This window comes from Chiloscyllium plagiosum, unplaced genomic scaffold, assembly GCF_037043375.1.
Source record: "Chiloscyllium plagiosum isolate Xiang-an unplaced genomic scaffold, Cpla_swu_hap1 HiC_scaffold_8, whole genome shotgun sequence".
In the NCBI taxonomy this organism is placed as follows: Eukaryota; Metazoa; Chordata; class Chondrichthyes; order Orectolobiformes; family Hemiscylliidae; genus Chiloscyllium; species Chiloscyllium plagiosum.
In genome coordinates, this window is record NW_028270146.1 from 49,567,728 (window position 1) to 49,591,927 (window position 24,200).

Genomic DNA, 24,200 nt, shown 5'->3' on the forward strand with positions numbered 1-24,200 from the left:
AAGTTCCACCTCAACTCAGACCTACATATGCTCCTTTTTAGTTTGAGGCTGTGTCCCCTATTTCTAGTTTCATCCGTCAGTGGAAACAACTTCCTCACTTCTATCCTATCTATGATGAAATTGTATAATGGCTTTTATTATGTTTGTTTTCTTGAAAATGAACAGTTTTTGAAAATTTGATTAGAGATGGCATATTTTAAAGAATGGTAGTTTGCATAGCTGTAGAATTATTGAAAACATTACCTAATTCATGCTAAATATGATTTCACGGTGCTGCAGTTCCTGCTTCATAAATCACATCACTGGATCCACTCTCTCTGGAGTGAGGCCACTTGTTATGCAATATCTAAATGATATCAATTACAAATTATGTAAATCAAGAAAAAGGATTGCAGCAGTGGTGTGGGGGTTTGGGAGCATGGTGAGGGGGTGTGTTGGATGGTGGGAGCAGGCTGCTCAAGAATCTTTGTCTTTTGAATATTTAGCTTTGGGTCCACTCTTTGGCACTCCTGGAGTGCGTCATTGATATGTTGGCACAGAATAGTATAGCGCAGGAACCAGCCCTTCGGCCCATGATGTTGTGTTGAATATGACGCTAAGTTAAACTAATTCCTTCTGCTTGCCCTTGGTCCATATGCCTTCATTCCTTGCATATTCATGTACTTATCTAAATGTTTCTATCGTATCTGCCTCCGCCTCCACCACCACTCCAGACACCACCGGCACTCTGAGGTTTTCTTTTTCAATCAGTAGGATCTTTATTTGGTATTTAAGAAACCTGCTTTGTTTCTGATTCGAAGTTATAGCGATAAGATGACTCGGTCATCATCTGATTAGAACAGAGTTAGACCATAAGACCAAAGGAGCTGAAGTATGCATTCAGTCCGTTAAGGCTGCCCCGCCATTTAGTGAGATCATGGTAGATCTGATCATCCTCAGCCTTTTTGCCTGCCTTTTCCCCATAACCTTTGATTCTGTTACAGATTTAAAACTCTATCTCCGGCTTGAATATATTTAATGAACCAGCCTTGACAGCCCTCTTATAGAAATGAATTCCACAGATTCATAACCATCTGAGAGAAGAAATTCATCCTTACCTCTGCCTTAAATCTGTGACCCCTCATTCTGAGATTATGCCTTTTGGCCTTAGATTTTCCCACAGGGCATCTACACCATCACATCCTCTAAGAATCTTGGATGTTGAGAAGATGTTTCCATTGGTAAGAGAGTCTAGGATCCGAGGGGAAAGCCTGAGAATAAAGGAAAGACATTTTAGAATGGAGATAAGGAGAAACCTCTTCAGCCAGAGAGTGGAGAATCTATGGAATTCATTGCCACAGAAGGCTGTGGAGGCCAGGTCATTGAATATATTTAAGACTGAGATGGATGGGTTCTTTAGTTTCTCAACCCCATTCTCCCACTTTCTCCCTATATTCCTTGATTCCCTGACTCTCTTGATGTTCATCAGCCATCAGTCCCTGATTCCTCATACAGGGAGAATCAACTTCTCAGTGCCAATCCAGTCAAGCCTCCTCAAGATCTTGTATGTTTCAATGAAACAATCTCTCTCTTTCTAAGCTCCTCAAGAATAGAGACTCTTTCTTTAGCTAATGAGTTGTGAGCAGTTTCTGTTCCACGTGACCTTGGAAGGTCAGGTAAGAACTGCCCTTTTGTCTTGCAGCTTCACTTTAACTCATTCCAGCCACATGCTGTCTTTTAAGCTGAAAATTCCTGAGTATTCTACACTAACTCCTTTACTGAATAAGACAACATCTATTCCATCAATAAGACTTAAACTCAATCACTTTTCATAATTCAGTGAAGTTGTCTAAACTCCTAGGTTTTTATGAGACTCTTATCCATATCATTTTTCTCTGTAATTATGGGATCATATACTTTAATTTCACTTGCTACAAACTTCGGGCTGTCTGTCCTGTGATGTCTCTTATCAAACTGAATCTTACAGTCATCTGCACCTTTTTAATAGAACGCCCAGCATATTAATTTGTAAGATTCTTTGTGTAAGGTAGACCTTGAAATTTTGGGATTACTCCTTTTCAAAGCTATCATTGTACTTATAACCTTGCTTTAATGCTGGATCTACAAGCTAATTCTGTTACGTTAGCCATATTTATGCTGATGGGTGGCCACATTGTGCCACGTCTGACCAGGGGCTGCCCAACAACAACCCTCTTTCGGCCCTTGGCCTATGCTCCAACCTGGCCTACATCTTAAGGCACCAAGTCTGGTAGTCGTACCAGTGCTTCCATCCCCTGCTGCCTATTCCTGAGAATTGTTCAGTACTCAAATTAGTTGTATCCTGAAGGGGTTTCAAACTCTTGACAGCATCCAGCATAACTTTAGAGGATTCTCATCCTAACTGAATCATCTTCCTTTGGTTCCGATAACTGCTGCTTATAATCCTTTGCTGCTTCTCCTGCTACGGACACTTCTTGAAATGTCAGTGCAATTTTAGTAAACATTTTATCTACCTTACCTGCATATTCATTAGCCATTTTTGTGGGACTTTACCTTCTCGTGTGCGCTCATCTGAATTATAACTACTTCCACCAAATCTTTAACCTGACCTTCGTGTTTATGTGGCCCCCCCCAGTCAAGGTGACATATTACCATGATGTGCAGGTGAGGTAGTTTTCAAATTGCAGTCTTTTGTTCCACAGGACTGCCTTCTGTCCCATCCTGACTTAAGTCCCAGAAGCAGCACTTCCTATTTTATGTGAGTCAATTTTAAGCCCCACCTGTCTAACCTGACTCCGTACTCTGTTTAATACCTGAACATGTTATTTTTCGTCAACTGAGGCAATTGGAATGTCATCTAATTTTTTTTTTCTCTTTCAGTTAGTCTATTTACAGAACTTGTTCTAAAATTGACTATATTCAAATTCCACAACTTGTGAATATTATAAATTCAGATTCACGCTTCTCAGTTTGTTTTTTTAATCCTCCCGTTCTCTATCCACAAATCACATCACTCAGTACCAATAAAATGACATCATACATGGACTCAATTTCTCCAACTCTCATCATCTGTATCCATCTTGAGGATATCTCAATGTTTCCTTCCTTGCCAATTTTATGATTGATTGATTGTAATAATGAGTGGTAACTACCTCCATAATGCAAGTACCCCTGTACTGTACTGTAAGTGTTATCAGACCGTGCAGCTCCAACAAATTTATAGTGCATTCATCAGGCTTTACCTTCTACTTATGCTTCCCACTATTTTTTTTAGGTATCTCTGTGTTATCTAATGGGTCCCTTCACTCAGCCAAAAATTATTCTTCCCAATGTCCATATTGTACAGTTTTTGTAGCATTTTGATATAACAGCCAATCACACCAAACACCAGACAGCCCCAACTCCATCAACAAGGACAGCATCCTCAAGCTAGTAGACCTATGCCTCACTGCCCAGTTCACTGTCAACGACAAGACCTACAAACAAATCAACGGGATACCATGGGATCACCAATATCAGGATTCTTAGCAGAAGTAGTTATGCAGAGATTAGAATGAACACCTTCCCCACAGTCCAACCCAAGCTTTGGGTTAGCTATGTGGATGACATCTTTGTCATCATGAAATGGAACAAATTGGAAGAAACCCACAAACTCATAAACAACATCCTTAATGATATAAAGTTCACCAAAGAGGAAGAGAACAATGGCAGACCCCCCTTCCTAGATGTCACAGTGAAACGAACAGCCAATGGAGAGCTGCAGACCAATGTCTACAGGAGAGCAACACACACAGACCGAATAGTCAACTACAGGAGCAATTATCCCAACACCCACAAACAGAGCTGCATCAGGACATTATTTAAACAAGCCACAACACACTGCAGCATCCAGGAACAATGAGCAGCCAAGAAAAATACCTATACAACATATTCAAAGACACTGGGTACCTGATAAGCACAGTCTGCTGATTCTTAAACAACAAACCTAAACAGAAACCTATCCACAGCACTGCACTCAGGCCTTTGGGAAGAAACCGAGCAAAACACAGGACTGGCTTGAAGCGAGCTCAAGTAAGTTCATTGCTGTCATCGAGATAAATGATGTTGCACTACTAGAGCACAAATACCACCCCACCCAGGCAACATGCAAGCGCTAAGGACAGCAAGAGGCAAGGCCCAGAAAACAGCCAGATGCTGCGCAAATGATTACTGGTTACAACTATGCCAAAGCATTCAGTCATCATTTGACAAGGGCAACATCCCTGGAGTGTATGAGGGGATCAAGAAAACCATCGATCCAACCCAGAGCTTAACAGGCGAGACCATCAAAGACAAAGGCAAGCAGATGGAGGCATAGGTAGAGCATAACTCCAAACTCTACTCCAGAGAACACAGCATCTTGGACAGCATACTAGATGCCATGGAATGCCTGCCTGTCATGGAGTACTTGATGCTTTGCCAACTGCCGAAAAGCTATTGACAGCCTGCCAAATGGGAAGGCACCAGTATTGGATAGCATTCCACCAGAGACTATCAAGTGCGCAAAGAGCGTCCTGCTAAACCACCTGCACGAACTACTGCACCAGTGCTGGAAAGAGGGACTGCAACATTGTCACCCTGTATAAGAACAAAGGGGACAGAAGCGGCTGTAACAACTAAAGGGCAATCTCTTTGCTGAGCATCGTTGGGCAGGTCTTCACCTGCGTGGTCCTGAACATAGTGCAGAAAATCGCTGAAAGGGTTTCAGATCAGAAGATTCCACAGTCGACATGATCTTCTCCTTTCAGCAGCTGCAAGAGAAATGCACAGAGCAAAGACAACCACTCCATGTTGCTTTCATTGACCTCGAGAAGGCCTTCGACCTTGTGAGCAGAGATGGCCTGCTCAAAATCTTCGCCAGGATTGGTTGTTCCCTGAGATTTCTCTGGATAGTTCAGTCATTCCACGCAGACATGAAGGGCGTCATTCCATTTGATAGCTCTTCAGAGGCCTTCAACATTCACTGCAGTGTGAAGCAGGGTTGTGTGCTTGTCATCACCCTGTTTGACCTCATCTTTGCAGTCATGCTGAAGCATGTCTTTGGAACATCAACTGTTGGTGTCTGCTGCCACACCAGATCGGACGGGAGGCTGTTCAGTCTGTCCGGCTGAGGGCAAAAACCACGGTTCGTGAAGTCCTCATCAGGGACATGTTGTTTGCAGATGATGCAGCACTGGTAACACACTCGGAAGAGCAACTGCAACACCTAATGGACAACTTCTCAAGAGTCTGCCAGGTCTTCAGCTTGACCATCAGCCTGAAGAAGACCAACGTGTTGGGTCGAGGCATTGAGCACCCCCTCCCCCCAATTATCATAATCAACTACGAGCTGGAGGTGTCCATGAGTTTACATAGCTTGGTTCCACCATCATGGATAGTCTCTCCCTAGGCTCTGAGATCAACAGATGGATCTGACTAACAGCCTCAACGTTCGTCAGGTTGACACAGTGAGTCAGGGAGAACAGAGAGCTGACGACTCTCACCAAGGTTGCAGTCTATAGAGCCTGCATCCTCAGCACACTGCTTTATGGCAGCAAGAACTGGAGCCTCTACTCCAGACAAGAGCGGCATCTCAATGTCTTCCACCTTCGCAGCCAGAGACACATCCTGAACATCAAGTGGACTGACTGAGTCACTAACAATAAGTCCTGGCCTGCGCCCAGATACCCAGCCTCTCCACCCTGCTCCAACAATGCCATTTCCATTGGCTGGGCCACGTACACAGCATATCAGACAGGAGAATCCCGAAAGACCTGCTGTACGGGGAACTGGTCTTCAGCAAGAGAGCACAAGATTGGCCCCATCTTCATTTCAAAGATGTCTGCAAGAGAGACGTGAAGTCACTGGCCATGAACGTAGAGAGGTGGGAGGACATTGCAAGCGATCACTCTCACTGGAGGCTTGAATTACAGAGGCCTAAAAAGAGAAGAGAAGCTGAGGCTTGCTGCTGAACAAAAATGCACCTGCTGATAAAACAGCAAGACAACACAAGAGGATAGCACCTTGAAGTGCAGTCACTGCAGCTGAGAGTGTCACTTCCGTGTGGGCCTCTACAGCCACAACAGAAGCTACTCTGCCAACAAAGATTGAAGCAAGGCTTCCCAGGCACAGATCCATGGTCTCTCGTGATTACCAGATGCCACTCAACAAACAGGAAGACACACTAGGTAAAAACAATGACTGCAGATGCTGGAAACCAGATTCTGGATCAGTGGTGCTGGAAGAGCACAGCAATTCAGGCAGCATCCGACGAGCAGCAAAATCGACGTTTCGGGCAAAAGCCCTTCATCAGGAAGCACAGCATACCCAGAGACTCCAGCCACACTGCTGTATGTCAAAGACATCTCTGAGATGACGACCAGACTACTCCGATTCCTTGGCACCATGTAGCCCACAAAGCTTCCAACACACTGAAACAGGTACTGATAAAGCTAAAGGACCCCGTACCAACAACCACAGAATGAATGTCATATACAAAATGCCCTCCAAGGACTGTAACAGACACTACAATGGACAGACGGACAGGAAACTAGCCACTAGTATACATGAACACCAACTAGCCACCAAACGACATGACCAGCTATCACTAGTGTCCTTACACATAGATGAAGAGGGACACCAGTTTGATTAGGACTGGACACCCATCCTAGGACAGGCTAAACAAAAACACACACAGGAATTCCTACAAGTCTGGCATTCAAAAAGGAACTCCATTAACAAACACACTGATTTGGACCCCATTTACCAACCTCTCAGGAAAAGAACTGGAAGTGATATCACTCTCCACAGCAGACCAGAATAGAAAGCAGGTCAGAACAAGAGTGCTTCATAAGAGGCTCACTGATGTTGTTACCTAGCATGGTGACTAAACATCTGAGAACAAATCTCCCAGCTCAGCGAGCAAGCTTATAGCCAGAACTATAACCTGATACAAATCTTGGCACAAATCGCAATCATATCTTTTTTGATTTCTGTTTTTTAAACCTCCCTTTTACTAATACAAGCTTTTTTAAGGTCAGTTTGTCTAGGATTATGTGTCAATGTCTTGACATTTAAACTTTATTTTGTGCTCATCCAAGCCACACTAACCATTTCCTCAAGTAGGTGTATTTTTCTGACACCTGTTCTTCAGTGCCATGAATTTTGTCATGTTTGTTACTTCAGTGATAACTGTCACTTTTGCACACTTACATTGGTGTCCCAAGCTCACATTATGCATCTTATCAAAAGATCCATGAGATTTTACTTAATCTCTCCATGTATGGTCACGATACCTTATAGTGGCTCAGTCGTCATGTTACGTTTTGTTGGAAGGAAAGACAAGGACACAGACATCACCAAGAGAAAGCTATAATTTTAGTGCTCTTATTTAATCTTCCTTTTCATTGTTAACCTCAATTGCTGTTACAGCCCATTATTCTAATTAATTTCTTTTTTGTCTTCTGCAACCTCTCTCCTCCCTTAATCACATACTCTCATCCAATTTTGCAACTTAACAATTACCATTCAATCTGATTCCAGACACCTGGAGAGATTTGTATGGAGTATGTTTTTTTTAATATCCAAAAACAGAAGTAAAACATTTCTGTTTGATTCAAGCAAAAACATACTTTGCTCATTGTTTCTCTGAGATGACTGCTCTTGATAACTCATTCTAGATGTTTGATATATCCGTGTGTAAATTTGTCCTAATTCAATATTTTGTTTACTCCCTCAAAATCATGAAAATTTTTATGCATTAAACCACTGAGGCTGTTTGCATGCATTTTACCATTTTCCAGAATGCTTTTAACTTGTCAGGTGATTGTTCCCTTTAAATGTTCTGGTTTGCCAGGACATGAATCTTAATTGTAATATACCTAAGTGTATCCAGGTTTACTGGTTCTAAGATTCTTGATACTCAATACATTTAATGTTTTCACCGTATTTCTCCAATGTTGCGATGTGTTGTTAATGAAAGGCTTGATGGGTTGAGGATGCCTCGCCTATCACTGTTGTGATGAAGAATATCTGCAGACAGGTTCAGAAATAGCAATTGGCAAAAGTCTTCAGAAAAAAATTAGGGATCTATTAAAATCTTATGAACATTAATATTCTACAGCGCACTAAAAGTTGCACTTTTTCGAGCTAAAAGGTTAAGTTGCCATAATACCCAAAGACCATTAGAGACAGATGACTAGTGCTGATTTGAACTGTCTGATCCCAGCCCTCGATCAGTGGTGCTGGAAGAGCACAGCAATTCAGGCAGCATCCGAGGACAGGCAAAATCGACGTTTCGGGCAAGAGCCCTTCATCAGGAATAAAGGCAGAGAGCCTGAAGCGTGGAGAGATAAGCTAGAGGAGGGTGGGGGTGGGGATAGAGTAGCATAGAGTACAATAGGTCAGTGGGGGAGGAGATGAAGGTGATAGGTCAGGGAGGAGAGGGTGGATGGATAGGTGGAATAGGAGCTGGGCAGGTCGGACAAGTCCGGACAAGTCAAGGGGATCGTGTTGCTGGAGGTTAGAAACTAGGATGAGGTGGGGGAAGGGGAAATGAGGAAGCTGTTGAAATCCACATTGATGCCCTGGGGTTGAAGTGTTCCGAGGCGGAAGATGAGGCGTTCTTCTTCCATGCGTCTGGTGGTGAGGGAGCGGCGGTGGAGGAGGCCCAGCACCTCCATATCCTTGGCAGAGTGGGAGGGGGAGTTGAAATGTTGAGCCACGGGGCGTTTGGTTGATTGGTGCGGGTGTCTCGGAGATGTTCCCTAAAGCGCTCTGCTAGGAGGCGCCCAGTCTCCCCAATGTAGAGGAGACCGCATCGGGAGCAACGGATACAATAGATGATATTAGTGGATGTGCAGGTAAAACTTTGATGGATGTGGAAGGCTCCTTTAGGGCCTTGGATGGAGGTGAGGGAGGAGGTGTGGGCACAGGTTTTACAGTTCCTGCGGTGGCAGGGGAAAGTGCCAGGATGGGAGGGTGGGTCGTAGGGGGGCGTGGACCTGACCAGGTAGTCACGGAGGGAACGGTCTTTGCGGAAGGCGGAGAGGGGTGGGGAGGGAAATATATCCCTGGTGGTGGGGTCTGTTTGGAGGTGGCGGAAATGTCGCCGGATGATTTGGTTTATGCGAAGTTGCTCCCGATGCGGTCTCCTCTACATTGGGGAGACTGGGCGCCTACTAGCAGAGCGCTTTAGGGAACATCTCCGAGACACCCGCACCAATCAACCAAACTGCCCCGTGGCTCAACATTTCAACTCCCCCTCCCACTCTGCCGAGGATATGGAGGTGCTGGGCCTCCTCCACCGCCGCTCCCTCACCACCAGATGCATGGAAGAAGAACGCCTCATCTTCCGCCTCGGAACACTTCAACCCCAGGGCATCAATGTGGATTTCAACAGCTTCCTCATTTCCCCTTCCCATACCTCATCCTAGTTTCTAACCTCCAGCAACACGATCCCCTTGACTTGTCCGGACTTTTTTTTGTCCGACCTGCCCAGCTCCTATTCCACCTATCCATCCACCCTCTCCTCCCTGACCTATCACCTTCATCTCCTCCCCCACTGACCTATTGTACTCTATGCTACTCTATCCCCACCCCACCCTCCTCTAGCTGATCTCTCCACGCTTCAGGCTCTCTGCCTTTTTTCCTGATGAAGGGCTTTTGCCCGAAACATCGATTTTGCCTGTCCTCGGATGCTGCCTGAATTGCTGTGCTCTTCCAGCACCACTGATCCAGAATCTGGTTTCCAGCATCTGCAGTCATTGTTTTTACCTACCTGATCCCAGCCCTGAATGAGCAGCCCCTTAGCATGAGACTGTAACATTCTCTGCTCAAAATGTGTGTTATGTTTCAAAATATTTTCTGTATATTCCTTGTTAAAGTGTATGTACTTCTATCTCCAGTCATATGTCAGTATCCAAGCTGTCACTCTGTTTTTGTAACTTGTTCTGTAGACTGCTTATATTTTATATTTGGTTATAAGTGACAAATATGGGTGCTGCGGGACAGTTCATTCCAGACTTTTTAAGACTTAATCTTACCATGCTGAACACTGTGGGCGGCACGGTGGCACGTGGGCGGTATGGTGGCACAGTGGTTAGCACTGCTGCCTCACAGCACCTGAGACCCGGGTTCAATTCCCGCCTCAGGCGACTGACTGTGTGGAGTTTGCACGTTCTCCCCGTGTCTGCGTGGGTTTCCTCCGTGTGCTCCGGTTTCCTCCCACAGTCCAAAGATGTGCAGGGTCAGGTGAATTGGCCATGCTAAATTGCCCGTAGTGTTAGGTAAGGGGTAAATGTAGGGGTATGGGTGGGTTGCACTTCGGCGGGTCGGTGTGGACTTGTTGGGCCGAAGGGCCTGTTTCCACACTGTAATGTAATCTAATCTAATCTAATCTTCACAAAGTCTTTAAAAAAAAAGACTTATTTACTCCATCAGAATCCTCTGCCACTATGAGCACATATTTTGCTCCAGCTGCCCCTGCTTTCATAATCAGCTGCTCTGTATCATACAGAAATGGTGCTTACACTTTCTGATTGCACTTAAGATTTACTCCACATGCATGCAACCACAAATATAAAATTATTGGTTCTCACACCATTTAGTTCTCAACTTTTGAAAGATCCTACTCTTGACATGAAATGTTAAATTGTTTTTAGGAGTTTGTGATTCCAGTTTCTTAAAATTGGCAGTTGACCATTTGTGAGCAATTTTCATATGCAGTCAGTTCTGCGATAACGCATGTTTCTTTGCAAATTAACTTGTACAAAATCAAAGAATTTAGACCATTATTTGCAGAAAATGCACTTTCCTTCCTTGGCTAGAATGTGATTGTGGTCGCATAAGAACCATACCATTGCATTATATCAGAACAGACTGTGGCTTATTGAGTTTATGATGAGGCAATTTGGACATAATACCTTGGGGTTAATTATGCACAGAAAAGAATTATGAGACTTGTGACAGGTGAGAAGACTTCACCACTCCCAAAGCTGTTCTGTAAAATGAAGAGGCAGAAGTGGTGGATCGTCTACGTTTTGGAGTGATGGGATGTATATCCCTGAAGTTTTACAGTCTTTGGTGGTAACCGTCTTTGTTAATCCCTTGAATTTTGGTCTTCTCTGAATGAGATGATAGGTTATTCCCATGGGTCGTCTTCCCTCTCTCCATCTCACTTCCTGCCTCCCTGTTGAAATACCTTACTTTTAGGGCTGGCAATCTATGCTGCATCAATCACCTATCTGAACCATTATCACGATCACTGTTGTCCCATTGCCCACTTCAGTTTGAAGATTAATTGTCATTCCTTCTCCGACCAAAGCATCCTGTTCTCCCAAATGCTGCATTGATAATAATGACTGAAAAATCTTTGACAGTTCAATTGACTATCATTATCTCACTGATTCCTGTGAGCTTCCATGTATTTTCATATACTAGAGGTTTGTTTCTGTTTGTAAATGGCTCATTACGACTGCAACACAGTTAAATGAGGTCTCCTGCTGCACAGTTAATACACGGTATGGAATACTGAAAGGATTCTGTTTTAAAGGGGACCACACGTTCCAATAATTTACAACCCTCGTTACACTATTTGAAAGGACACTGATCCCACCTTCAAATGAAGCTCATTCCAGTGGAGCAACTGTCTTGTTCCCAAGTACTGGAACCAGGACCACATGACCAGCTTCACCGCCACCAGTCTTTGAGCTACACATTTACCTCTCTAATCTTTCTTACTCTGTTCCAATTTGTATATGGCTCAAATTGTATCCAAAGAGTATTGCCTTTGTGATTCTGCTTTCTAATTTACCCCAAACTGCTCATAATGCCCCAGCAGAACATCTTCCTGAGACGTACCTATCTTATTGGTGACTGCATAGATTACAACACCTGAATCCTTTTCCCACCAACTCCAAGTTCCTCTCCAGTAGAGAAGATATGTCCTGAACTGGGAGCAAGAATCTCATATGTATTGGACAAGGGTACCATTCGAGGCTTCCACATTGTAAAATGCTGGATCCTCATACCTGCCTCACTCACAGTCTTACCCTGCTGTCCATGACCATGGACAAAATTTGATGTAATTAACCTAAGCAGTATGATTGCTTCCTGAAACAATGTATTGTATTCCTAATAGTTATCTTTTTTTTGGAATGTTTTGTGGAGGAGATGGTGTTTTACCCATTCATAGCCATTGAAATGCAGGATCAGAAAGAATTTTATACTGTTATGGTTTAAAAAAAATGCCTGCTTTATCATTATCTGATCTTACAGGTTCAACTATAATTGTGAGAGAAACTACTTTGATGCCAAATATCCATGGACTTCCAACTCTCATCTGTTTGTTATTCGCTCCAGTTGTAGAACTAAGGTACATGTAAAAATATGCATGAGAATCGCTGCATAAAATTTCATTTATTTTATGTCTTTCTCTTTTGTCACTTTAAACATTCTTCCTTTAACCAGACTAGTGATCTGGGTCACTTCTCTACAAAACTAGCTGTGGTGTCTGATGACTGTGTTTGTAAAGAAGCATTTTTTTTTATGTGATGATATTGAATTTAAAATTTCCAAATGGTAGGCATATATTCTTTCTCTTAGAGCTGTGTATCTTTGCATCTGAACACAAGCATCAGTTGTCAAAATTGCTCAAAGATTCTGGTTGATGCTTGTCTTCAGCAGCCACAATGAAGCATATGAGAATAGCACACAATTTATAATTTTAGAGGTAGGATGGTTGTACCGTTTGGTGTTTTTGGTTGTCCTCGCCTAGGCTGATTGTTAATTTTCTGTTTCTACAGAACTGAGAGACGGAGAAAATATTACACTGGTGCTTTGTGTGGCTTAGGGTGGAATCCAATAAACAATGCCCCTCTATTGGAAGAACATGATCTGGAAGTTGTTTTTGATGTGCATTTTGATGTAAATGATATTATGGAGGTAGTGTGCTAATACAGTGTGATTTGCTAAGAAACTTAACTGTTCTCCACCTGAATTCCATCTATAATATTTTTAAATTTTGTTAAAGGGATGACCCGTGCCTTCTGGATAATATTTTATTTTACATGAAATTTCTTAAGTTGTGTAATTAAATTTTAGGTGGCTGATATTTGATTGTGAATATTCACAAATTGAAGATTTAAAATTTTGAAATACTTCTTGCTCTTTGGTAAACATTTAGAATTATGCTAACTATCTGAAACTAAAGATAATTTAATAATGATACAACAGCTAGTTAGGAAGGAAAGTTGAGACTTTGTTGGTTGAGCTTTCTTATTGCTGACATCAGATTTCCAAATGTTAAATTAGTTAAAGTTAACTTGCATCATTTGATATGTAGTCACCTTTCATTTAAAAGCTGAAATATTTTTTACCTAATAAACTCTAGGGAAGCGTAATCTAGCAGGAGGAAGACTCTGGATGTAAGTTTGCTCACTGAGCTGGAAGGTTCTTTTTCAAAAGTTTTGTCACCATATTAGGTAGCATCAGTGAGCCTCCGGTAAAGCACTGGTGTTGGTGACCCGCTTTCTATTTGTGTTTAGGTTTCCTTGGGTTGGTGATGTAATTTCCTGTTCCTTCTCTCAGAGGGTAGTAAATGGGGTCTAAGTCGATCTGTTTGTTGAGTGTTCTGGTTGGAATGCCATGCTTCTAGGAATTCTCGTGCATGTCTATATTGGCTTGTCCTAGGTTGGATGTGTTGACCCAGTTGAAGTGGTGTCCTTCCTCATCTGTATGTAAGGATACTAGTGAGAGTGGGTCATGTCTCTTTGTGGCTAGTTGATGTTCATGTATCCTTGTGGCTAATTTTCTGCCTGTTTGTCCAATGTAGTATTTGTTATAGTTCTTGCAATGTATTTTGTAAATGACATTAGTTTTGCTTGTTATCTATATAGGCTCTTTAAAGTTCATTAGCTGCTGTTTTAGTGTGTTGGTGGGTTTGTGGGCTACCATGATGCCAAGACATCTGAATAGTCTGGCTGCCATTTCCGAGATGTCTTTGATGTATGGGAGAGTGGCTAGGGTTTCTGGACACATATTTTGTTTTCTTGTTTGGGTTTGTTGCTGAGAAATTGGCAGACTGTGTTCATTGGGAACCCATTCTTTTTGAATACACTGTGTAGTATTTTCCTCTGCTCTGCGTAGTTCCTCTGTGCTGCAGTGTGTGGTGGTTCATTGAAATAATGTTCTAATGTAGCTTTGTTTGTGGGTGTCGAGGTGATTGTTTCTGTAATTCAGTATTTGGTCCGTATGTGTTGTTTTCCTGTACACGTTGGTTTGAAGTTCCCGATTGGTTGTTGGCTCAACTATGACATCTAGGAATTACAGTTTGTTGTCGTTTTTCCTCCTTTTTAGTGAATTTTATGCCAGTAGGATCTTATTGATGGTCTTGAAGATTTCCTCCAATTTGTTTCGTTGAGTGATGACAAAGGTGTCATTCGCATAGTCCACACAGTTTAGGTTGGATGGTTGGCAGAGCTGTTTGTTCGAGTCTCTGCATTACTGCCTCAGCTAAGAACCCTGATATTGGAGATCCCAAGGGTGTTCCGTTGGTTTGTCTGTAAGTTTTGTAATTGAAAGTGAAGTGGGTGGTAAGGCATAGGTCCGCCAGCTTGATGACATTATCCTTGCTGGTGAAGTTGATGGTGTTTGGTGTATGTGTCTTTGCTTCTTTTAATAGTGTAGTCAGTGTTTCCTTGGCCAGATTGATGTTGATGGATGTGAACAGGGCTATTATGTTAAAGGAGACCATTGTTTCATCCACTTCTATCTTGGTGTCTTTGGAATTCAGGAATTCCTGGGTGCCGTGGTGTGAGTCTTCTACTAAGTGTTTTAGTCTTTGGTGTAGCTCCTTGGCTAATCTGTACGTTGATGTGCCTTGCAAGAACTGTAACAAACACTACATTGGGTAAACAGAAAACTAGCCACCGTGATACATGAATATCAACTAGCCACAAAAAGATGTGACCCACTCTCACGAGTATCCTTACATACAGATGAAGAAGGATACTACTTTGACTGGGACAACACATCTATCCTAGGACAAGCCAAACAGAGATGCGCACGAGGATTCCTGGAAGCACGGCATTCCAACCGGAACTCCTATCAACAAACACACCAACTTTGACACCATTTACCACCCTCTGAGAAAAAGAACAGGAAATGACGACATCACAGGAAATGACATCACTAACTCAAGGAAACCTAAACACAAATAGAAAGCAGATCACTAATGCCAGTGCTTCACTGGAGGCTCACTGATGATGTTACCTAGTACAGTGCCGAAACTTGTGAAAACGAACCTTCCAGCTCAGCGAGCAAACTTACATCCAGGACAAAGTTTGTGAGAAGATTTGTAGCTCGGGTGCTCGTTGTTGTGGTTCTGTTCGCCGAGCTGGGAATTTGTGTTGCAGATGTTTCGTCCCCTATCTAGGTGACATCCTCCGTGCTTGGGAGCCTCCCGTGAAGCAGATTGATGTGCTTATTGATGTGCCACGAAACGACACGAGCAGCTATCCTTAGTAGCCACACATGCAGATGACAAGCAACATGAATTCGACTGGGACAACACCACTATTATAGGACAAGCCAAACACACGGAATTCCTAGAGGCATGGCATTCATCCACAGATTCAATCAATAAGCACATCGATCTGGACCCAATATACCGACTACTGCAACGGACAGTTGGAACTGACAACCGGAAGCAGCAGATTCAAACCACTACAAATGCCGGAGGAAAGATCACAGAAGCGCTTTACAGGAGGCTCCCAAGCCCTGAGGATGTTACTCAGACGGGGAACGAAACGTCTGCAACACAAATTCCCAGCTCGGCGAACAGGCATTCAGGACCTCAACCCGAGCTATAGATCTTCTCATAACTCGCTAAGAGCAAGGCTGTTTATCTGATGATAAATAAGGATATAAGATGTAATATTTTTTGGCAATGGGTTCATGTACAGCTTTGTAAAATAATTCTGTACTTGGAAGAATGAAAATTTCTTTTTAATTCATGTACAAATAATGCCACTTTCATAGGGATTTGAGTCTGAAATCAATTCTGCTGCATTGTGCATAATGGGTTGCTAATTGCTAATATGCGTTATTTTTGGCATCTTATGAAAGAAATCGAATTTATGACTGCACAAATGTTAAGGCTGCTTCTTCGTGATGTTGAAAGGTGACACTAAGAAAGCAAGTATTTTCACAATTACCTAAATTGCTACATTGCCCTTGAAATTCATTCAAATAATGAAAAATTGTTTGTTCTGAAAGCTGAACTCCACACTGAAATTACAAATTAATTCTGTGCTTCAAGACCCGTTTGGTATAATTTCAGATGGGCTCAGTCATTTTGATATGTGACACTGCTGTTAAATATATAATAATTCTCGTGTCAAATATTTAACAATAAATTTCTGTTCTCCAAATGTCTGTCAGCTACCTCAAATAGATTTCATCTTCTGTAATGTGTTACAGGCTAGTATATTTGTCAGTCTTCTCAGACTGTGTTCTTGAGTTTGTGTTGATAGAATGGAATTATTTTTTTCCATCAACTTTTTTTTTAATCAACTTAGCTACGTATTGGATAGATTCAATAAAATGTTTCTCATCTTGAAAATGTTGAAAAATTATGTTTGAACCTTTACCTTTAGATAAACCTACTGCGGAGCACAATTAACATGCTAGTTTGTGATGGACTATTGCGTTCAGGAAATCATGAGAAAATACGTAAACTGCAAAATGAAGCCCGGCAGAGACTTATAGAGTAAGGCCACCTAGAATGCTATAATAATTGTCCTGACAACATCCAGAGACCGTGTTGTTTATGCAATTGGAAGACAAGAAGATGGTCTATTTAGAATTTGGCATTTGAAAACTGGTTAAAACGTTGAAGTCACATTGTTAAACTTGTAAATTCTAAACATCAGTACATTATAGGCAAGTTCAAAAGAATGAAATGTATTATATCCAGAACATTCAGAATGAAATGCATTACAAATGGAGTACTTTGTACTAGTACATGCTACTGAATTCTAAATGAACTACTCGAAGCCTAAAGGTAGCACTTTTCTTCATAGAATGTAGGTGTCACTGCCACAGCTACCATTTGTTACCTGTGCGTGATTAATTTTGAACTGAGTGGCTTGCTAGACCATTGCAGAAGCTAACCATATTGCTCTGGGTTTGGTGTCACGTGTAAGCTAACCTGGGTATGGATAGCAGATTTATTTCCCTAAAGAAGATTCATGAACCAAATGAGTTCTTACAACAATTGACAATAGTTTTATGATGATCAACACTAAGATTATCTTTACATTCTGGATTTATTAATTGAATTTAAATTCTACTAACTGCTATGATGGGATTTGAGCCCCTGTGCCCAGAGCATTATCCTGGATGTTTTTATTACTTGACCATTGGTATTGGCACTGTGCCACCATCTTCCTCCCCCAGAAAAGATTGAGAATGACTCTGTGAGATAATAAACATCAGGGTTTTTTTATACCCTTTCTAAGTACATCAACTTAGTTCCATAACTTATGAATTGTTCAAGGAGCAAAGTGGCAGCTAGTGAAGGTAGGGTGAATGAGAGGGGAAAGAAGAGGTGACGGAAGGCAGTTTGTAGAGAGATGAGGTGGAAGAAAGAACATTTCAGAAAAGGCAAATGGGAAATTGGAGGTGAATAAAATCCAAAGGAAAGTGGGGCTGATGGGAAAGAGGTACACAGGGAACTTGAAGAATGAGGAAAAGCCAAACAGGGAGAGAAGAAGGGCATTGAGGATAATTGATAATTGTTCTCATATTGGGCTTGGTCTTACAGGTTGATGAGTATGCAATTCTTCTTTAAGCAGGAAAAGGAATGGCACACTTTCCTGTTTTCTACAAAAGAACTAGGACACTAAACTCATTTCTTTAAAAGAGATGGTAGATTTAATCACTTTCTTCACCTTATTCTAAAGCAATATAAAATATTCTTCAGTTCACTATTTATTTTATTCTGGCTGTTTTTATTTAAAGTGCAAACTTATTTGCATGAAATTGTCATTTGGATTTTTCTCCTTTCAGGAAATTTTTTGATCACTTCAGGACTTGATTTTTGATCATTTTGGCTTACTCGATTTGAGAAGAGTATTTTGTATGGTATTACTATCTGCAAGTCATTGTTTAAAATTAGAACATCCAGAATGAAATGTATTACAAATGGAGTACTTTGAAAGCAGTCTACTAGTATAACATGTTGCCAAATTCTAAATAAACCACTCGAAGCTTAGAAGTAGCACTTTTCTTCAAGGATGGCATTGTTTACCTTGGTTGATCCTGTGTGGTCACTACTATGGAATTTTGCAATACAGAGGAACCTTGATTATCCACATGACATGGGTGGGGAGTATTTTGCTTGGATGATTTGAATATTTGGATAATACAGTTTACCCAAACATCGGGACCTTGAGATTTTGTTTGGATAATCTGAAATTCGGATAATCGATATTCCTCTGTAAATGATTCTGCATTCAGGAAGATCTCCCATGAGACAGTCCTGCAAATTTATGCAATGTTTTGATATTACTAATGTGACATGACTGATCACCTATTGATATCATGCCAATGTTGTGCCGGGACAAGTTCTAACAAGATCCTGATTTTGGTCTGTTTACAGCATATTCACTGGAAAGAAGCTGAGAGAAAGTATGACACCACAATACTGTGAAAGACCATACAAGTGGAATCAGGTAGATATATAATTTCAACATAATCCTCAATTCATGCTGCATGACAACCGAAATGCGCATATCTGTATTTTTCAAATCATAAACACAATAATATTCCAATTTAAATGTAAACATAACTAATCATTTTGTTGCCTTTCAAGATCGCTAGTTTCAATCTTTGCTGTGTTGTCATGGCAGTGCTGAAGAAATGTAGGATTGATTTCTGCTGGAGGGTAGAGAAAGATGATCATCATTCTTTACACTCATCATATTTTCTTCTTAATAAGTTATGTGACTTAGAGCAGAAAGTATTGGAGTCTCTTTGTCTTTCTTTTACTGTGAAATAAAGCCTTTAGGAGAGGACAATAAAGGAAAGATAATGTAAATCATAACACAATTTATCTACTCAAAACCAGGGAAGGAGAAATCAGTCAATTTTCATATCCTAGCTCTTAGAGTCTGCTTCAGCATATCTGAAGCCATGTCATCATCATAGAGCAGACTCTCATTGGACATGCCATCTACCAGTTGAAGTCTTAGGAAAGATGAATTTCAGAGTTTGAAGCTCTAATGTTGTACTTCATTCGTACTGCGCTAGTATTAACACGTTGTACTGAAAAGACAGGAGAAATAGCCTGGCTGCTACCTTTGTTTGCCACTAAAGTTATCAACTTGAACTGCTACAGGTACATGTAAATATATTATGAAATAGTTGCCAACAATACTTCTTGTTATTTTTGAGAGGATATATTTTATTATATAGTTGAAATCTGTCATTTTTATTTTGCTTTACTCCTGAAGGAACTGGTAATTGGGAAAATAGATTACCATATTGTATTGTGAATATATCCCAAGTGAATTTTTGATACTGATTTCTGTTGTGATTGTGAGACTATTTGCGGAGTAGTGGACAGAGGAATCAGTGGTGATCTGTAATGCCATACTTTTGCTCCTTTTGCACTTCATATAATTTCTGGAATATTTCCCATGTGGATAGACAGTTCAGTGTAATGTTCCTCTTATTTTATCTTGTAATTCCTGGGAGTAGAGGAGTGCCAGGGCTACCTTTTCAGGTTGGAAAATCTTAAGAGGCTGCTTGGAGCATTATGCAATAAGCAAATTTAAAACATACAAGCAAGGAGCAGGAAAAGACCCTCAAATTTGCTCTGCCATTTAATAACATCAAGCATCAACATCAACATGATTGTAACCTCAACCTGCCTGCTCCTGAGACCATTCCAGCTCACTCTTAGCAAGAATCTATCCACATCTGTCTTAAAAATATTTTTAAAAAACTGTTTCTACTGCTTTTTTCTCAAAGAAGGTTCCAAAGGTACTTAACATTCCTTCAGAAAATATATTATCTCTTTTTGTTAAAATGGGTAAACCTTTATTTTTAAGCAGTAAAAACATGGCATTTTAAATGGGAAAATCATAGATTTTAGGAATTTGTGGAATTTAATTTTATTGCTATGTCCTATTGCTCCATGCAATATTTACATTTAGATTAAGTTGCTTTGAGAGATGATGTGATTGAAGAAAGGCTGCCATTAAAAATGGTTTAAATAATTCAAGGTAGTTTGAGCATTTTGATCTTGATCATAATGACCTTCTTGTTAATCTGATTGGATTTCATGTAATATAATTTAAATTGAAACATGATCAGGATTCACTAAGAAGAACATGTGTTGAAAAAATACATCAAGATAGTTCAATAAATATTTATCTTGTATGTGTTTGTTTCTTTAGGTGGATCCCAGTCTTCTCTTGAACCAGTCCAGGGAAGAAAGCAAAATAGTTCTATACCAAATGCATTCCATAGTGTTGCTGAATCCTTAGGCCATTGAAATAAAGATGTGGCACTGTTCAGAATTACTGACTTAAGAAGAAAAGGATTGGAACCAGTTAAACTCCAAAATATCAAAAATGCTCATGTTGGTTTTCAGTTGAATGCTTCCTGTTTTGAAACAGTTATAGCTGACGGAACAGAAATGGCCTTTAAACAAGATGCTACACTTTCTTAAATTCTGGATTAGAAGGTACTAAAGTACAAGCAATTGCTTTAAAACCAGTAATGTGATCCAATTACAAGCTTATTTTGGAGCAGTAAATCTGGTTTTAGCTTTTACTTTGATTACAAATTGATGCATTATGATTTGTTTTATCTGTAAGGGGGCATTGAAGCTAGTTGCATGCTAATTAAGGATAAAAATTATTACATGAGCGAAAGGTTTGAAAATACTATTGGCTATATTGCTAAGCACTTCTTATTTGATTTATTTAAGTTGTTCAAAGAAGCAATGTTCCATTAGATATCCCAATGCTGCATAAAGTACAGAAGAAGTATTTTGTTCATTGTAACATTATTTTGTTTAAACTTGTTAATAAAAAAAAACACGTTTTTGAACCATTAAGTTACGTGGATGAATTTTAAATGTTTTGCAGTGCCAATACAGTTCTCATATATATGTCAAAGTGTTTTGAGGAACACTGCCTAAGCAAGACCAGAACAAAAAATGTTCCGCGTGTCCTTTGAAAAGATGGGTACAACTAAGTCCCATGCGGGTACTAATGACAACACCTTTTATTCAGAAGAAATAGATCAATTAAAAGAGAAATTATTAAGTAGGAGAACATTTTGTCTAAGGGAGCAATGGTGGATAAAGACTGGTTTGACGTCATTTAAAGATAAAAGATGGAGAGCAGGCAGACCATGTGAGTGTGGGATGGAAGTGGAGATAGATTTAGATACCAGTGATGAATAGAAGATGGCAAGTGGAAACTACTAAAGTGGTTATCAAAAGAATCACGGACATAAGTCAGGAGAACTGAGTGAGACTGGAAGATAATTATTTCAAGGGGCTTGGAGTGTAAGAGTCAGAAAATCTTACTGCAATTGTGCAAGGTGCTGGTGAGACTGCATCTGAAGTAATGCGAGCTGTTTTATTCCCCTTATTTAAGGAAATACGTCATTTCTTTTGGAGGCGGTTCACAGAAAGTACATAAGGATGATCCCAGATATGGAATGATTGCCTTATGAGCAAAGGCTAAACAGTATGGGACTCTACTTGCTGGAGTTCAGAAGAATGAGAGGGTGATCTCATTGAAACATGTAGGATTCTTAAGGAACTTAAGGGTAAATGCTGAGAGGATGTTTCCCCTCATGGGGGAATCTAGGACTAGAGGGCACAGTCTCAGAATAAAGGGGTGCCAATTTAAGATGGAAATGAGGAGGAATTTCTTCTCTGAGGGTTGCAAGTCATTGAAAGTTCTTTCTACAGTGAGCTTTGGCAGCGTCCTTGTTTATATATTTAAGGTTGAGGTAGATAAATTCTTTCAGTCGGGAAATCAAGGATTATGGAGAAAACATAGGAAAATGAGTGTGAGGAATGTCAGATCAGCCCTGATCCTGTTGAATGGTAGGCCAGGCTCAATGGACCAAACAGCCTACTCCTGTTCCTACTTATGGTCTTAAGATTAAAAAAGGATGAGTTTGGACAGGTCAGAGAGTCTAAAATACTAACTTTGCTCGGGAAGACCTGTTTGTGGAACTTTGAATTTAAAGACTGAGATTGGAAGCTGTTGACGGAAGATCTCTGGAGGAATTGAGGACAGTGACCGTTTTGGATACAACAGCTTGATGTTCATTAATGGTGACGTAGACCTTGGAAGTAGAAGGAAGTGTCAGAGTTGCCTGAATCTGAGAGAATAGATTATAGCAGGTTTAGAGGAAAACCGATTAGAGTAAGTAGGGGCCGAAGAGAAATTGGGAACTGTTGGAGTGGTATTGTCCAACTCAATAAAAAAAATAGGTAGAGATAGGAGACCAAAGGGAGGGGTGCAGATGGAGGAAGAACAGGAGTCAGGTGAATAGATCTGCTAATTGGACGGACTCCTGATCAAAGAACTGTGTACTGAGATGAAGGGAGTAGAGAAAAACTCAACATTGTCCTGAGCTGAAAAATCATTAATGTGTGGCACAAAGTGATAAAACCTTAAGTTCTAATGCAGAGTTTTCTAAACCTGCAAGCTCCGATCCTAAAACCACATATACTGCAATTTCCGTTACATTAAACAGACTTACTCTAAAAATCTTAAGTTTAACAGCATGAACAGAAGAAACTTTTCCAATTCTTTATTTTCTGAAAAAGTCATCAAACTTGAAAGTTAAATTTTTGCTCTGCACAAATACCATCCAACCTGCTGAGCAGGTGACCTTACTTTTGCCAGAAGTAGTCGGTCTTATTTTAGCTAATCAACACCCTGCATTATTTAGAATGTTTCTCTTAAATCTATCCTTCCATATCTCTGTACTAAAGAAAGTAGCCTCTGCTTTATTCACCTCCCCTCTAGGCTGAAATTCCACATCCCTGGTACAGTATAACATTACTATAGAGAGTTGAGCACAGCTTAGTCCATCACAAAGCAAACAACATTACCAAAGACCCGTCCCACCCTGGTTATACACTCTCTCACCATATTCTGTTAGGCAGAAAATATAAAAGCTTGTATACATGTATGAATACATTCTTTCTTGCTGTCATCAAACTTTTGAATGAACTCTCAAACGTTAATCTCTCACAGCACCTTCTCTGTGGCTGTAATCCCACTCAGACCCACAACCCCCCCCCCCCCCCCCCCATCCTATTCTTGTGACCCTGCATTTCTCTGGCTAATTCACCAAGAAAATCCATGCAGACGTGGGGAGAATGTGCAAACTCCATATAGATAGGCACCTGAGTATGGAATCTAACTCCTGGCCCTAGTACTGTGAGCCATGGTGTTGTCCAGAAGTGTTGTAATCTTTAAAAGGACATGGACTGGTGGAATGGACAGATAAGTGGCTTATTTAATTTGTTGCAGAGAAATGTGACATAAATCATCAATTGAAAAGAAGGATGAGGAGAGCTACAAACAAAAGGTTGCAATCCAAAGGAAGTGCAGGTGTATAAGAATCTATGGCTTGATGTGCATAAACCACTGAGGGTGATGAGATCATTTTGAGGTGATTCATAAAACAATGCCTTTAAGTAAGAACATTCTGTACAAATGCAAGGGAGTTGTGATGAACCTGTTTAAGCCTCATTTGGAGTATAGTGTCCAGCACTGCCGTGACCAGGAAAAATTTGACTGCATTGTAGATGCAAGTCTTGTTACTAATTCTAACGATGAGGATTGACAACCTGAAGAGGAACTGGAGATCTGATACAAGTTTACAAAATCATGAGGGAGTCATCATAAAATACCACCAAATTGACATCCAGATTTGCAGACAGATGGCAAATCGGGTGACTGATCTATTTTAAGAAGTGTTAGAGAATTGGAGTTATTGGTGTACTGAAGAATCATAGAATCAGAGAGATGTACAGCGCAGAAACAGACCTTCTGTACAACTCGTCCAGTCTGATCAGATATCGTTATCTAATCTAGTTTCATTTGCCAGAACTTGGCCCATATCCCTCTCAACCCTTCCTATTCATATACCCATCC

General features: G+C 40.8%; 1 protein-coding gene across 1 annotated transcript in view; it reads left to right on the forward strand.

Annotated features, from left to right (window-relative positions):
• The window catches only part of tdrd9 (tudor domain containing 9), a 146,758-nt gene extending 125,640 nt beyond the window's left edge, over positions 1-21,118 (forward strand). Inside the window, exons 33-37 of the mRNA XM_087989480.1 lie at positions 12,274-12,370; positions 12,801-12,939; positions 16,653-16,765; positions 18,659-18,731; positions 20,460-21,118. Of these exons, the coding sequence (XP_087845606.1) occupies positions 12,274-12,370; positions 12,801-12,939; positions 16,653-16,765; positions 18,659-18,731; positions 20,460-20,549 (512 nt within the window). The 3' untranslated portion in view covers positions 20,550-21,118. The remainder of the gene's footprint in view (positions 1-12,273; positions 12,371-12,800; positions 12,940-16,652; positions 16,766-18,658; positions 18,732-20,459) is intronic.
• Positions 21,119-24,200: the final 3,082 nt, after the last annotated feature.